The 17,526-nt window shown below is 39.2% G+C and overlaps 1 protein-coding gene across 7 annotated transcripts in view; it reads right to left on the bottom strand.

Annotated features, from left to right (window-relative positions):
- The window catches only part of LOC147115992 (espin-like), a 470,195-nt gene extending 454,944 nt beyond the window's left edge, over window positions 1-15,251 (bottom strand). For 3 of the 7 annotated variants that reach the window (XR_015078728.1, XM_085990691.1, XM_085990692.1), the window contains exon 1: window positions 13,828-15,250. Coding sequence is in view for 5 of the 7 variants with exons in the window: in XM_085990691.1 (XP_085846817.1) it covers window positions 13,828-14,121 (294 nt within the window). In the remaining 2 variants the exon portion in view is untranslated. Of the gene's footprint in view, window positions 1-13,827 lie in introns of all 7 variants that reach the window. The other 4 variants (XR_015078729.1, XM_085990693.1, XM_085990689.1 and 1 more) reach the window with 3 other exon arrangements.
- Between the last annotated feature and the right edge of the window lie 2,275 nt (window positions 15,252-17,526).

Below are 17,526 nucleotides of genomic sequence, written 5' to 3'. Positions count from 1 at the left end.
TATCTCCTGAATATATCGTACAGTTCCTGCATCTCTCCTGTATATATTGTACAGTCCCTGTATATCTCCTGCATATATTGTACAGTTCCTGTATCTCTCCTGTATATATTGTACCGTTCCTGTATATCTCCTGTATATATTGTACAGTTCCTGTATCTCTCCTGTATATATTGTACAGTCCCTGTAAATCTCCTGTATATATTGTACAGTTCCTGTATCTCTCCTGTATATATTGTACAATCCGTGTATATCTCCTGTATATATTGTACAGTCCCTGCATCTCTCCTGTATATATTCTACCGTGCCTGTGTCTCTCCTGTATATGTTGTACAGTTCCTGTATATCTCCTGTACATATTGTACAGTTCCTGTAAATCTCCTGTATATATTGTACAGTCCCTGTATATCTCCTGTATATATTGTACAGTCCCTGTTTATCTCCTGTATATATTGTACAGTTCCTGTATCTCTCCTGTATATATTTTACAGTCCCTGTATATCTCCTGTATATATTGTACAGTCCCTGTATCTCTCCTGTATATATTGTACCATTCCTGTGTCTCTCCTGTATATATTCTACAGTTCCTGTATTCTCCTGTATATTTTGTACAGTTCCTGTATATCTCCTGTATATATTGTGCAGTTCCTGTATCTCTCCTGTATATATTGTACAGTTCCTGTATCTCTCCTGTATATAGTGTACAGTTCCTGTATCTCTCCTGTATATAGTGTACAGTTCCTGTATATTTCCTGTATATATTGCACAGTTCCCGTATATCACCTGTACATATTGTACAGTTCCTGTATCTCTCCTGTTTAATTGTACAGTCCCTGTATATCTCCTGTATATATTGTACAGTCCCTGTATATCTCCTGTATATATTGTACAGTTCCTGTATGTCTCCTGTATATATTGTACCATTCATGTATATCTCCTGTACATATTGTACAGTTCCTGTATATATTGTACTGTTCCTGTATCTCTCCTGTTTATTTTGTACAGTTCCTGTATATCTCCTGTATATATTGTACCATTCATGTATATCTCCTGTATATATTGTACAGTTCCTGTATATATTGTACTGTTCCTGTATATCTCCTGTATATATTGTACAGTTCCTGTATCTCTCCTGTATATATTGTACAATCCGTGCATATCTCCTGTATATATTGTACAGTCCCGGCATCTCTCCTGTATACATTGTACCGTGCCTGTGTCTCTCCTGTATATATTGTACAGTTCCTGTATATCTCCTGTATATATTGTACAGTCCCTGTATATCTCCGTATATATTGTACAGTTCCTGTATATCTCCTGTATATATTGTACAGTTCCTGTATATCTCCTGTATATATTGTACAGTTCCTGTATATCTCCTGTATATATTGTACAGTCCCTGTATATCTCCTGTATATATTGTGCAGTTCCTGTATCTCTCCTGTATATATTGTACAGTTCCTGTATCTCTCCTGTATATATTGTACAGTTCCTGTATATTTCCTGTATATATTGCACAGTTCCTGTATATCACCTGTATATATTGTACAGTTCCTGTATCCCTCCTGTTTAAATTGTACAGTCCCTGTATATCTCCTGTATATATTGTACAGTCCCTGTATATCTCCTGTATATATTGTACAGTCCCTGTATATCTCCTGTATATATTGTACAGTTCCTAAATCTCTCCTGTATATATTGTACAGTTCCCGTATCTCTCCTGTATATATTGTACAGTTCCTTTATATTTCCTGTATATATTGCACAGTTCCCGTATATCACCTGTATATATTGTACAGTTCCTGTATCCCTCCTGTTTAAATTGTACAGTCCCTGTATATCTCCTGTATATATTGTACAGTCCCTGTATATCTCCTGTATATATTGTACAGTCCCTGTATCTCTCCTGTATATATTGTACAGTTCCTAAATCTCTCCTGTATATATTGTACAGTTCCCGTATCTCTCCTGTATATATCGTACAGTTCCTGTATCTTTCCTGTATTTATTGTACAGTCCCTGTATATCTCCTGTATATATTGTACAGTTCCTGTATATCTCCTGTATATATTGTACTGTTCCTGTATCTCTCCTGTACATATTGTACAGTTCCTGTATATGTTGTACAGTCCCTGTATATCTCCTGTATATATTATACAGTCCCTGTATATCTCCTGTATATATTGTACAGTCCCTGTATATCTCCTGTATATATTGTACAGTTCCTGTATATCTCCTGTATATATTGTACATCTCCTGTAGATATTGTACAGTTCCTGTATCTCTCCTGTTTATATTGTACAGTTCCTGTATGTCTCCTGTATATATTGTACCATTCATGTATATCTCCTGTACATATTGTACAGTTCCTGTATATATTGTACTGTTCCTGTATATCTCCTGTATATATTGTACAGTTCCTGTATATCTCCTGTATATATTGTACAGTTCCTGTATATCTCCTGTATATATTGTACAGTCCCTGTATATCTCCGTATATATTGTACAGTCCCTGTATATCTCCTGTATATATTGTACAGTCCCTGTATATCTCCTGTATATATTGTACAGTTCCTGTATCTCTCCTGTATATATTGTACAGTCCCTGTAAATCTCCTGTATATATTGTACAGATCCTGCATCTCTCCTGTATATATTGTACAATCCGTGTATATCTCCTGTATATATTGTACAGTCCCTGCATCTCTCCTGTATATATTGTACCGTGCCTGTGTCTCTCCTGTATATGTTGTACAGTTCCTGTATATCTCCTGTATATATTGTACAGTTCCTCTATATCTCCTGTATATATTGTACAGTCCCTGTATATCTCCTGTATATATTGTACAGTCAATGTTTATCTCCTGTATATATTGTACAGTCCCTGTTTATCTCCTGTATATATTGTACAGTTCCTGTATCTCTCCTGTATATATTGTACAGTCCCTGTATATCTCCTGTATATATTGTACAGTCCCTGTATCACTCCTGTGTATATTGTACCTTTCCTGTGTCTCTCCTGTATATATTGTACAGCTCCTGTATATCTCCTGTATATATTGTACAGTTCCTGTCTATCTCCTGTATATATTGTACAGTCCCTGTATATCTCCTGTATATATTGTGCAGTTCCTGTATCTCTCCTGTATATATTGTACAGTTCCTGTATCTCTCCTGTATATATTGTACAGTTCCTGTATATTTCCTGTATATATTGCACAGTTCCTGTATATCACCTGTATATATTGTACAGTTCCTGTATCCCTCCTGTTTAAATTGTACAGTCCCTGTATATCTCCTGTATATATTGTACAGTCCCTGTATATCTCCTGTATATATTGTACAGTCCCTGTATATCTCCTGTATATATTGTACAGTTCCTAAATCTCTCCTGTATATATTGTACAGTTCCCGTATCTCTCCTGTATATATTGTACAGTTCCTGTATCTTTCCTGCATTTATTGTACAGTCCCTGTATATCTCCTGTATATATTGTACAGTTCCTGTATATCTCCTGTATATATTGTACTGTTCCTGTATCTCTCCTGTATACATTGTACAGTTCCTGTATATCTCCTGTGTATATTGTACAGTCCCTGTATACCTCCTGTATATTTTGTACAGTCCCTGTATATCTCCTGTATATATTGTACATTTCCTGTATATCTCCTGTATATATTGTAGTTCCTGTATATCTCCTGTATATATTGTACAGTTCCTGTATATCTCCTGTAGATATTGTACAGTTCCTGTATCTCTCCTCTTTATATTGTACAGTTCCTGCATTTCTCCTGTATATATTGTACCATTCATGTATATCTCCTGTACATATTGTACAGTTCCTGTATATATTGTACTGTTCCTGTATATCTCCTGTATATATTGTACAGTTCCTGTATCTCTCCTGTATATATTGTACAGTTCCTGAATATCTCCTGTATATATTGTACAGTACCTGTATATCTCCTTTATATATTGTACAGTTCCTGTATATCTCCTGTATATAATGCACCGTTCCTGTATATCACCTGTTTATATTGCCCCGTTCCTGTATATCTCCTGTATATATTGTACAGTTCCTGTATCTCTCCTGTATATATTGTACTGTTCCTGTATCTCTCCTGTATATATTGCACCATTCCTGTATATCTCCTGTATATATTGCACCGTTCCTGTATATCTCCTGTATATATTGTACCGTTCCTGTATATCTCCGATATATATTGTACTGTTCCTGTATCTCTCCTGTATATATTGCACCGCTCCTGTATATCTCCTGTATATATTGTACCGTTCCTGTATATCTCCTGTATATATTGTGCAGTTCCTGTATCTCTAGTCTATATATTGTACAGTTCCTGTATCTCTCCTGTATATATTGTACGTTCCTGTATCTCTCCTGTATATATTGTACAGTTCCTGTATCTCTCCTATATATATTGTACAGTTCCTCTATCTCTCCTGTATATATTGTACAGTTCCTGTATATCTCCTGAATATATCGTACAGTTCCTGCATCTCTCCTGTATATATTGTACAGTCCCTGTATATCTCCTGCATATATTGTACAGTTCCTGTATCTCTCCTGTATATATTGTACCGTTCCTGTATATCTCCTGTATATATTGTACAGTTCCTGTATCTCTCCTGTATATATTGTACAGTCCCTGTAAATCTCCTGTATATATTGTACAGTTCCTGTATCTCTCCTGTATATATTGTACAATCCGTGTATATCTCCTGTATATATTGTACAGTCCCTGCATCTCTCCTGTATATATTCTACCGTGCCTGTGTCTCTCCTGTATATGTTGTACAGTTCCTGTATATCTCCTGTACATATTGTACAGTTCCTGTAAATCTCCTGTATATATTGTACAGTCCCTGTATATCTCCTGTATATATTGTACAGTCCCTGTTTATCTCCTGTATATATTGTACAGTTCCTGTATCTCTCCTGTATATATTTTACAGTCCCTGTATATCTCCTGTATATATTGTACAGTCCCTGTATCTCTCCTGTATATATTGTACCATTCCTGTGTCTCTCCTGTATATATTCTACAGTTCCTGTATTCTCCTGTATATTTTGTACAGTTCCTGTATATCTCCTGTATATATTGTGCAGTTCCTGTATCTCTCCTGTATATATTGTACAGTTCCTGTATCTCTCCTGTATATAGTGTACAGTTCCTGTATCTCTCCTGTATATAGTGTACAGTTCCTGTATATTTCCTGTATATATTGCACAGTTCCCGTATATCACCTGTACATATTGTACAGTTCCTGTATCTCTCCTGTTTAATTGTACAGTCCCTGTATATCTCCTGTATATATTGTACAGTCCCTGTATATCTCCTGTATATATTGTACAGTTCCTGTATGTCTCCTGTATATATTGTACCATTCATGTATATCTCCTGTACATATTGTACAGTTCCTGTATATATTGTACTGTTCCTGTATCTCTCCTGTTTATTTTGTACAGTTCCTGTATATCTCCTGTATATATTGTACCATTCATGTATATCTCCTGTATATATTGTACAGTTCCTGTATATATTGTACTGTTCCTGTATATCTCCTGTATATATTGTACAGTTCCTGTATCTCTCCTGTATATATTGTACAGTTCCTGTATATCTCCTGTATATATTGTACAGTTCCTGTATATCTCCTGTATATATTGTACAGTTCCTGTATCTCTCCTGTTTATATTGTACAGTTCCTGTATGTCTCCTGTATATATTGTACCATTCATGTATATCTCCTGTACATATTGTACAGTTCCTGTATATATTGTACTGTTCCTGTATCTCTCCTGTAGCTATTGTACAGTTCCTGTATCTCTCCTGTATATATTGTACATTTCCTGTATCTCTCCTGTATATATTGTACAGTTCCTGTATCTCTCCTGTATATATTGTACAGTCCCTGTATATCTCCTGTATATATTGTACAGTTCCTGTATATCTCCTGTATATATTGTACTGTTCCTGTATCTCTCCTGTATACATTGTACAGTTCCTGTATATCTCCTGTATATATTGTACAGTCCCTGTATACCTCCTGTATATATTGTACAGTCCCTGTATATCTCCTGTATATATTGTACAGTTCCTGTATATCTCCTGCATATATTGTACAGTTCCTGTATATCTCCTGTATATATTGTACAGTTCCTGTATATCTCCTGTAGATATTGTACAGTTCCTGTATCTCTCCTGTTTATATTGTACAGTTCCTGCATGTCTCCTGTATATATTGTACCATTCATGTATATCTCCTGTACATATTGTACAGTTCCTGTATATATTGTACTGTTCCTGTATATCTCCTGTATATATTGTACAGTTCCTGTATCTCTCCTGTATATATTGTACAGTTCCTGAATATCTCCTTTATATATTGTACAGTTCCTGTATATCTCCTGTATATAATGCACTGTTCCTGTATATCACCTGTTTATATTGCCCCGTTCCTGTATATCTCCTGTATATATTGTACAGTTCCTGTATCTCTCCTGTATATATTGTACTGTTCCTGTATCTCTCCTGTATATATTGCACCGTTCCTGTATATCTCCTGTATATAATGCACCGTTCCTGTATATCTCCTGTATATATTGTACCGTTCCTGTATATCTCCGATATATATTGTACTGTTGCTGTATCTCTCCTGTATATATTGCACCGCTCCTGTATATCTCCTGTATATATTGTACCGTTCCTGTATATCTCCTGTATATATTGTGCAGTTACTGTATCTCTAGTCTATATATTGTACAGTTCCTGTATCTCTCCTGTATATATTGTACGTTCCTGTATCTCTCCTGTATATATTGTACAGTTCCTGTATCTCTCCTATATATATTGTACAGTTCCTCTATTCCAATTCCAATTCCAATTAAAATGCTTTATTGGCATGAAAGTTTACAGAGAACCTGTATATATTGTACAGTTCCTGTATCTCTCCTGTATATATTGTACAGTCCCTGTAAATCTCCTGTATATATGGTACAGTTCCTGTATCTCTCCTGTATATATTGAACAATCCGTGTATATCTCCTGTATATATTGTACAGTCCCTGCATCTCTCCTGTATATATTGTACCGTGCCTGTGTCTCTCCTGTATATGTTGTACAGTTCCTGTATATCTCCTGTATATATTGTACAGTTCCTGTAAATCTCCTGTATATACTGTACAGTCCCTGTATATCTCCTGTATATATTGTACAGTCCCTGTTTATCTCCTGTATATATTGTACAGTTCCTGTAGTTCAGTTCAGTTCAAATGCTTTATTGGCATGAAAGTTTACAGAGAACCATATTGCCAAAGCTTACATAGTAAAAAGGTACAGTTTTCCAACATTCTGTAGGTGTCAATGTTGGGTACATACAATATTACTTTTAAACAATATTAATTTTAAACAGTCTTTCTACTTCATTTGGTACGTTCAATATTAATTTTAAACAGTCTTACTTTTAAACAGTCCTCAGGTTGTGACATGTTGTTACATATTTGGCCCCAAGGTATGGTCTGTCTCCTTCTCCTAGGACTAATCTCAATTTTGACAGATCATCCAATTCCTTGAAATCTGGGGTTGTTTGGCTTAGCTTGTTGAATAATATGTTTCTTGATGTGTTGAATTTTTCGCATTTTAGGAGGAAATGCATTTCTGTTTCAACCTCGCCAGCCAGACATTGATCGCATATTCTATTCTCTCTAGGCTGCCAGGATTTCTTGTATCTGCCTTTTTCAATTTCCAGTTGGTGGTCGCTTAGTCTGTACCTGGTGAGCGTCTGTCTCTGTTTTGTGTCTCTGATGGTCGTGAGGTAGTCTGCCAGTTTATATTCTCTTTTTAGGGCCCGGTAACATTCTAATCTGCTTTGGCTTTCGGTTATTTTGTTCCAATGTTCCAGGTAGGTTTCTTTGCATTTTTTAATGATTTGGTTCACTCGGATTGGTGTTTGGACGGCTGTGTTGGTCTGGGGCTGGTCAGCGTCCGGCTGAGTACTTAGTTTCAGTAGCAGCTGACTCAGGGGACTCTTTTCTGTGTTTAGCTGTATCTCTCCTGTATATATTGTACAGTCCCTGTATATCTCCTGTATATATTGTACAGTCCCTGTATCTCTCCTGTATATATTGTACCATTCCTGTGTCTCTCCTGTATATATTCTACAGTTCCTGTATATCTCCTGTATGTTTTGTACAGTTCCTGTATATCTCCTGTATATATTGTACAGTCCCTGTATATCTCCTGTATATATTGTGCAGTTCCTGTATCTCTCCTGTATATATTGTACAGTTCCTGTATCTCTCCTGTATATATTGTACAGTTCCTGTATATTTCCTGTATATATTGCACAGTTCCCGTATATCACCTGTACATATTGTACAGTTCCTGTATCTCTCTTGTTTAAATTGTACAGTCCCTGTATATCTCTTGTATATATTGTACAGTCCCTGTATATCTCCTGTATACATTGTACAGTCCCTGTATATCTCCTGTATATATTGTACAGTTCCTGTATATCTCCTGTATATATTGTACAGTTCCTGTATCTCTCCTGTATATATTGTACAGTCCCTGTAGATCTCCTGTATATATTGTACAGTTCCTGTATATCTCCTGTATATATTGTACAGTTCCTGTATATCTCCTGTATATATTGTACAGTTCCTGTAGCTCTCCTGTTTATATTGTACAGTTCCTGTATGTCTCCTGTATATATTGTACCATTCATGTATATCTCCTGTACATATTGTACAGTTCCTGTATATATTGTACTGTTCCTGTATCTCTCCTGTGTATATTGTACAGTTCCTGTATATCTCCTCTATATATTGTACAGTTCCTGTATATCTCCTGTATATATTGTACAGTCCCTGTATATCTCCTGTATATATTTTACAGTCCCTGATTATCTCCTGTATATGTTGTACAGTTCCTGTATATCTCCTGTATATATTGTATAGTTCCTGTATATCTCCTGTATATATTGTACATTCCCTGTATCTCCCTGTGTATATTGTACAGTTCCTGTATATCTCCTGTATATATTGTACCGTTCCTGTATCTCTCCTGTATATATTGTACAGTTCCTGTATATCTCCTGTATATATTGTACAGTTCCTTTATATCTCCTGTATATATTGTACATTTCCTGTATCTCTCCTCTATATATTGTACAGTCCCTGTATCTCTCCTGTATATATTGTACAGTTCCTGTATATCTCCTGTATATATTGTACAGTTCCCGTATATCTCAATATATTGTACAGTTCCTGTATATTTCCTGTATATATTGCACAGTTCCCCTATATCTCCTGTATATATTGTACAGTTCCTGTATCTCTCCTGTTTATTTTGTACAGTCCCTGTATATCTCCTGTATATATTCTACAGTCCCTGTATATCTCCTGTATATATTGTACAGTCCCTGTATCTCTCCTGTATATATTGTACAGTTCCTAAATCTCTCCTGTATATATTGTACAGTTCCTGTATATTTCCTGTATATATTGCACAGTTCCCGTATATCTCCTGTATATATTGTACAGTTCCTGTATCTCTCCTCTTTATATTGTACAGTCCCTGTATACCTCCTGTATATATTCTACAATCCCTGTATATCTCCTGTATAAATTGTACAGTCCCTGTATCTCTCCTGTATATATTGTACAGTTCCTAAATCTCTCCTGTATATATTGTACAGTTCCCGTATCTCTCCTGTATATATTGTACAGTTCCTGTATCTTTCCTGTTTTTATTGTACAGTCCCTGTATATCTCCTGTATATATTGTATAGTTCCTGTATCTCTCCTGCATATATTGTACAGTTCCTGTAACTCTCCTGTATACATTACACAGTCCCTGTATCTCTCCTGTATATATTGTACAGTTCCTGTCCCTCTCCTGTATATATATTACAGTTCCTGTATCTCTCCTGTATATATTGTATAGTTCCTGTATCTCTCCTGTATATAGTGAACAGTCCCTGTATATCTCCTGTATATATTGTACAGTTCCTGTATATCTCCTGTATATATTGTACAATTCCTGTATATCTCCTGTATATATTGTACAGTTCCTGTATATCTCCTCTATATATTGTACAGTTCTTGTATATCTCCTGTATATATTGTACAGTCCCTGTATATCTCCTGTATATATTGTACAGTCCCTGTATATCTCCTGTATATGTTGTACAGTTCCTGTATATCTCCTGTATATATTGTACAGTTCCTGTATATCTCCTGTAGATATTGTACTTTCCCTGTATCTCCCTCTGTATATTGTACAGTTCCTGTATATCTCCTGTATATATTGTACCGTTCCTGTATCTCTCCTGTATATATTGTACAGTTCCTGTATATGTCATGTATATATTGTACAGTTCCTGTATATCTCCTGTATATATTGTACATTTCCTGTATCTCTCCTGTTTATTTTGTACAGTTCCTGTATATCTCCTGTATATATTGTACAGTTCCTGTATATATTGTACTGTTCCTGTATCTCTCCTGTTTATTTTGTACAGTTCCTGTATATCTCCTGTATATATTGTACCATTCATGTATATCTCCTGTATATATTGTACAGTTCCTGTATATATTGTACTGTTCCTGTATATCTCCTGTATATATTGTACAGTTCCTGTATCTCTCCTGTATATATTGTACAGTTCCTGTATATCTCCTGTATATATTGTACAGTTCCTGTATATCTCCTGTATATATTGTACAGTTCCTGTATCTCTCCTGTTTATATTGTACAGTTCCTGTATGTCTCCTGTATATATTGTACCATTCATGTATATCTCCTGTACATATTGTACAGTTCCTGTATATATTGTACTGTTCCTGTATCTCTCCTGTATATATTGTACAGTTCCTGTATCTCTCCTGTATATATTGTACATTTCCTGTATCTCTCCTGTATATATTGTGCAGTTCCTGTATCTCTCCTGTATATATTGTACAGTCCCTGTATCTCTCCTGTATATAATGTACAGTTCCTGTATATCTCCTGTATATATTGTACAGTTCCCGTATATCTCCTTAATATATTGTACGGTTCCTGTATCTCTCCTGTATATATTGTACAGTTCCTGTATCTCTCCTGTATATATTGTACCGTTCCTGTATATCTCCTGTATATATTGTACAGTTCCTGTATCTCTCCTGTATATATTGTACAGTCCCTGTATATCTCCTGTATATATTGTACAGTCCCTGTAGATCTCCTGTATATATTGTACAGTTCCTGTATATCTCCTGTATATATTGTACAGTTCCTGTATCTCTCCTGTTTATATTGTACAGTTCCTGTATGTCTCCTGTACATATTGTACCATTCATGTATATCTCCTGTACATATTGTACAGTTCCTGTATATATTGTACTGTTCCTGTATCTCTCCTGTGTATATTGTACAGTTCCTGTATATCTCCTCTATATATTGTACAGTTCCTGTATATCTCCTGTATGTATTGTACAGTCCCTGTATATCTCCTGTATATATTTTACAGTCCCTGATTATCTCCTGTATATGTTGTACAGTTCCTGTATATATTGTATAGTTCCTGTATATCTCCTGTATATATTGTACATTCCCTGTATCTCCCTGTGTATATTGTACAGTTCCTGTATATCTCCTGTATATATTGTACCGTTCCTGTATCTCTCCTGTATATATTGTACAGTTCCTGTATATCTCCTGTATATATTGTACAGTTCCTTTATATCTCCTGTATATATTGTACATTTCCTGTATCTCTCCTCTATATATTGTACAGTTCCTGTATCTCTCCTGTATATATTGTACAGTCCCTGTATCTCTCCTGTATATATTGTACAGTTCCTGTATATCTCCTGTATATATTGTACAGTTCCCGTATATCTCCTTAATATATTGTACAGTTCCTGTATATTTCCTGTATATATTGCACAGTTCCCCTATATCTCCTGTATATATTGTACAGTTCCCGTATCTCTCCTGTTTATATTGTACAGTCCCTGTATATCTCCTGTATATATTCTACAGTCCCTGTATATCTCCTGTATATATTGTACAGTCCCTGTATCTCTCCTGTATATATTGTACAGTTCCTAAATCTCTCCTGTATATATTGTACAGTTCCTGTATATTTCCTGTATATATTGCACAGTTCCCGTATATCTCCTGTATATATTGTACAGTTCCTGTATCTCTCCTCTTTATATTGTACAGTCCCTGTATATCTCCTGTATATATTCTACAGTCCCTGTATATCTCCTGTATAAATTGTACAGTCCCTGTATCTCTCCTGTATATATTGTACAGTTCCTAAATCTCTCCTGTATATATTGTACAGTTCCCGTATCTCTCCTGTATATATTGTACAGTTCCTGTATCTTTCCTGTTTTTATTGTACAGTCCCTGTATATCTCCTGTATATATTGTATAGTTCCTGTATCTCTCCTGCATATATTGTACAGTTCCTGTAACTCTCCTGTATACATTACACAGTCCCTGTATCTCTCCTGTATATATTGTACAGTTCCTGTATCTTTCCTGTTTTTATTGTACAGTCCCTGTATATCTCCTGTATATATTGTATAGTTCCTGTATCTCTCCTGCATATATTGTACAGTTCCTGTAACTCTCCTGTATACATTACACAGTCCCTGTATCTCTCCTGTATATATTGTACAGTTCCTGTCCCTCTCCTGTATATATATTACAGTTCCTGTATCTCTCCTGTATATATTGTATAGTTCCTGTATCTCTCCTGTATATAGTGAACAGTCCCTGTATATCTCCTGTATATATTGTACAGTTCCTGTATATCTCCTGTATATATTGTACAATTCCTGTATATCTCCTGTATATATTGTACGGTTCCTGTATCTCTCCTGTGTATATTGTACAGTTCCTGTATATCTCCTCTATATATTGTACAGTTCTTGTTTATCTCCTGTAGATATTGTACTTTCCCTGTATCTCCCTCTGTATATTGTACAGTTCCTGTATATCTCCTGTATATATTGTACCGTTCCTGTATCTCTCCTGTATATATTGTACAGTTCCTGTATATGTCATGTATATATTGTACAGTTCCTGTATATCTCCTGTATATATTGTACATTTCCTGTATCTCTCCTGTATATATTGTACAGTTCCTGTATCTCTCCTGTATATATTGTGCAGTCCCTGTATCTCTCCTGTATATATTGTACAGTTCCTGTGTATCTCCTGCATATATTGTACAGTCCCTATATATCTCCTGTATATCTTGTACAGTTCCTGTATATCTCCTGTATATATTGTACAGTTCCTGTATCTCTCCTGTATATATTGTACAGTTCCTGTATGTCTCCTGTATATATTGTACAGTTCCTGTATCTCTCCTTTATATATTGTACAGTTCCTGTATATCTCCTGTATATATTGTACAGTTCCTGTATGTCTCCTGTATATATTGTACAGTTCCTGTATCTCTCCTTTATATATTGTACAGTTCCTGTATATCTCCTTTATATATTGTACAGTTCCTGTATCTCTCCTGTATATATTGTACAGCTCCTGTATCTCTCCTGTATATATTGTACCGTTCCTGTATCTCTCCTGTATATATTTTACAGTCCCTGTATATCTCCTGTACTAGTAATGTACAGTTCCTGTGTATAGGGTGCACCTCCTATATGTGTTGCTGGCCCTCTGCCTTTATTTACTGACTGTGACACTAGTTGAAGTGAGACTCTTACTGCCGTAGAATAACAAACTGTTGTGTTTATAGTTGTGCTGACAGCACCCCTGTAACCGCCGCTGACAGTCACGTACCTGAATGTCACAGCCACCGACACTGGTCAACCACTGGAGCGCCGGCAGGTTCCCAGTGGCGGCAGCATCGTGGGTGGGAGTCGCTCCGTTTTTGGCTCTTTTGTTCGCCGGCAGCTTAGCCTGAGTGATGAGGAATTTTAAACAGTCCAGGCTGCCGGCCCTGGCTGCGTGATGGACCGGAGAGGCCCCCAGATGATCCTCAATGTTCTCATTCAGCCTGCCACTGGCATCTAGATTCTTCAAGGTTTCCAAGTCCCCATCCTTGGCAGCAAGGATGCACCGGTGAAGAACCATCGCGGTGCACAACAATGAACATTTGTCTTGCTGCCGGCTCCTGTCCCCAAGCGAGAGCTGGCTTCTGTCAGCACACTGACAAAGGAGGGCTCAGTTACCGGATCGGGTGTAGTCACGTAGGGAGGTTAAAGGTACAGTGCAATGTTCAGCTCGCAATAAAGCTAATTATGCTGAAGTTGGGCTAACTCCTGCTCTCCAGCTCCGACACCATCTGACTTCCTGACAAACTACTTAAGGAAAGCGCTGATCGTCTCATTTTTCTATCAGTAGATAGGATACTTGCTTCTCTGCCCTAAGTAAGATGCAGACAGTGTTTCTTCTCCCTCGATATCACCTTTCTGTTCATCCTTCCTTCTCTCTTCTACAACGGGCTGTTTATCTGCCATTCTGATAGCAGGTGGCAGAGGGACAAGAGGCAGCAAAGCATCAACTGCTGATCACATTGGCCAGCCCTGTGGCTCCTGAAACAGGCAGCCGAGCTAGGTGGGACCTTTCTCCTTAATTGCACCTGGGAAATCAGTGCTCCCCAAGCAGAGTGAAGAGGAAGAAAGGGGCGTAGACGCACTGGCTGAAATTTTAATCTGGAGGTGGGTCAAGAGCAGGGGGGGCTAGAAAGCGGTCGAGAAACCTGGGAGAACGGGTTTTTCACAGGCCCTGCCGAATTTAACGGCAGGGCCTGATTTACATTTCAAAGCTCTGTTTCCCACTCGCAGCCAGCCAGATGGAGAGGCTGGTTGGCTGCGGGCGGGTAGGCCTGCGGCACTAGGCCGCAGAGAGGAGGAAGGGAGGGATCAGGTGGGGGCTGGTGTGGGGAGTGGGGTGGTGGTGGTCGGCGGCGGGGCGAGAGGATCGGGGCCAACCGGAGGAGCATGGTGGGTGGCAGGGTAGGATCGGTGCCGGAGCATCAGAGGAGGGGGGAGTCCGGGAAGGTGATCGGAGGCCTCGTGGTGGGGGGGTGACCGATCGCAGGGGGTGGGTGAGGCAGGGATGCTGGATCCAGGAGGTTAGTGTAAAGGCACTTACCTCCTGGATCCAGCAGTCCTCACCTTACTTTAGCTGGCAAGTTCCCTGACGCCTGAGAAACCCAACCAGTCAGAGTTAAATTTGTAAAGCTGGTTAAATCTGAGGCACGCCAGCCTCATTATAATATTTAAATGAGCGACCCATCTCCTGGGAGCAGGTTGGCTGTCCGCTCGCCCCTCCCCCACCAAAGTCCCACCTCCGTTAAAACCGGAAGTGGACGGGTTGGAGGTGGGCTGTGGTCGGAATTCAGTTTTTTAACACTTTAACCTCCCAGCCAGCATTTATTGCCCATCCCTTGTTGCGCTTGAGAAGGTGGTGGTGAGCCGCCTTCTTGAACCGCTGCAGTCCGTGTGGTGAAGGTACTCCCACAGTGCTGTTAGGGAGGGAGTTCCAGGATTTTGACCCAGCGACGATGAAGGATCGGCGATATACTTCTAAATCAGGATGGTGTGTGATTTGGAGGGGAACTTGGAGGTAGTGGTGTTCCCATGCACCTGCTGCCTTGTCTTTCCAGGTGGAAGAGGTCGCGGGTTTGGGAGGTGCTGCTGAAGAAGCCTTGGCGAGTTGCTGCAGTGCATCTTGTGGATGGTACACACTGCAGCCACGGTACGCCGGTGGTGGAGGGAGTGAATGTTGAAGGTGGTGGATGGGGTGCCAATCAAGCGGGCTGCTTTGTCCTGGATGGTGTCGAGCTTCTTGAGTGGTGTTGGAGCTGCACTCATCCAGGCAAGTGGAGAGTATTTCATCACACTCCTTGTGCCTTGTAGATGGTGGAAAGGCTTTGGGGAGTCAGGAGGTGAGACACTTGCCACAGAATACTTAGCTTCTGACCTGCTCTTGTTGCCACAGTATTTATGTGGCTGGTCCAGTTAAGTTTCTGGTTAATGGTGACCCCCAGGATATTGATAGTGGGGGATTCGGCGATGGTAATGCTGTTGAGTGTCAAGGGGAGGTGGTTAAACTCTCGCTTGTTGGAGATAGTCATTGCCTGGCACTTCTGTAGCGCGAATGTTACCTGCCACTTATCAGCCCAAGCTTGAACGTCGTCGAGGTCTTGTTGCATACGGGCATGGACTGCTTCATTATCTGTGGAGTTGTGAATGGCACTGAACACTGTGCAGTCATCAACGAACATCCCCATTTCTGACCTTATGTTGGAGGGAAGGTTATTGATGAAGCAGCTGAAGATGGTTGGGCCTAGGACACTGCCCTGAGGATCCCCTGCAGTGATATCCTGGGGCTGTGATGATTGACCTTCAACCACCACAAACATCTTCCTTTGTGCTAGGTATGACTCCAGCCAGTGGAGCATTTTCCCCGATTCCCATTGACTTCAGTTTTACTAGGGCTCCTTGATGCCAGACTCAGTCAAATGCTGCCTTGATGTCAAGGGCAATCACTCTCACCTCACCTCTGGAATTCAGCTCCTTTGTCCATGTTTGGACCAAGACTATAATGAGGTCGGGAGCCAAGTGGTCTTGGCGGAACCCAAAATGGGCATCAGTGAGCAGGTTATTGGTGAGTAAGTGCCGCTTGATAGCACTATCGATGACACCTTCCATCACTTTGCTGATGATTGAGAGTAGACTGATGGGGCGGTAATTGGCCGGGTTGGATTTGTCCTGCTTTTTGTGGACAGGACATACCTGGGCAGTTTTCCACATTGTCGGATAGATGCCAGTGTTGTAGCTGTACTGGAACAGCTTGGCTAGAGGCGCGGCTAGTTCTGGAGCACAAATCTTCAGCACGATAGCATGGATGTTGTCGGGGCCCATAGCCTTTGCTGTATCCACTGCGCTCAACCGTTTCTTGATATCACGTGGAGTGAATCGAATTGGCTGAAGAATGGCTTCTGTGATGGTGGGGACCTCGGGAGCAGGCCGATATGTATCATCCACTCGGCACTTCTGGCTGAAGTTGGTTGCAAACGCTTCAGCCTTGTCTTTTGCACTCACGTGCTGGGCTCCACCATCATTGAGGATGGGGATATTCATGGAGCCTCCTCCTCCCGTTAGTTGTTTAATGGTCCACCACCATTCACGACTGGATGTGGCAGGACTGCAGAACTTTGATCTGATCCGTTGATTGTGGGATCGCTTAGCCCTGTCTATAGCATGCTGCTTCTGCTTTTTAGCATGCATGTAGTCCTGTGTTGCAGCTTCCCCAGGTTGGCACCTCATTTTTAGGTACGCCTGGTGCTGCTCCTGGCATGCTCTTCTACACTCCTTATTGAACCAGGGTTGATCCCCTGGCTTGGTGGTAATGGCAGAGTGAGGGATATGCCGGGCCATGAGGTTACAGATTATGGTGGAATACAATTCTGCTGCTGCTGATGTCCCACAGCGCCTCATGGATGCCCAGTTTTGAGCTGCTAGATCTGTT

Source organism: Somniosus microcephalus, chromosome 6 (genome assembly GCF_052327205.1).
Source record: "Somniosus microcephalus isolate GS21.2 chromosome 6, FLI_Smic_1.0, whole genome shotgun sequence".
Classification (NCBI taxonomy): domain Eukaryota; kingdom Metazoa; phylum Chordata; class Chondrichthyes; order Squaliformes; family Somniosidae; genus Somniosus; species Somniosus microcephalus.
The sequence above is the reverse complement of the archived record's forward strand: the minus strand, read 5'-3'. Positions and strand labels throughout refer to the sequence as shown.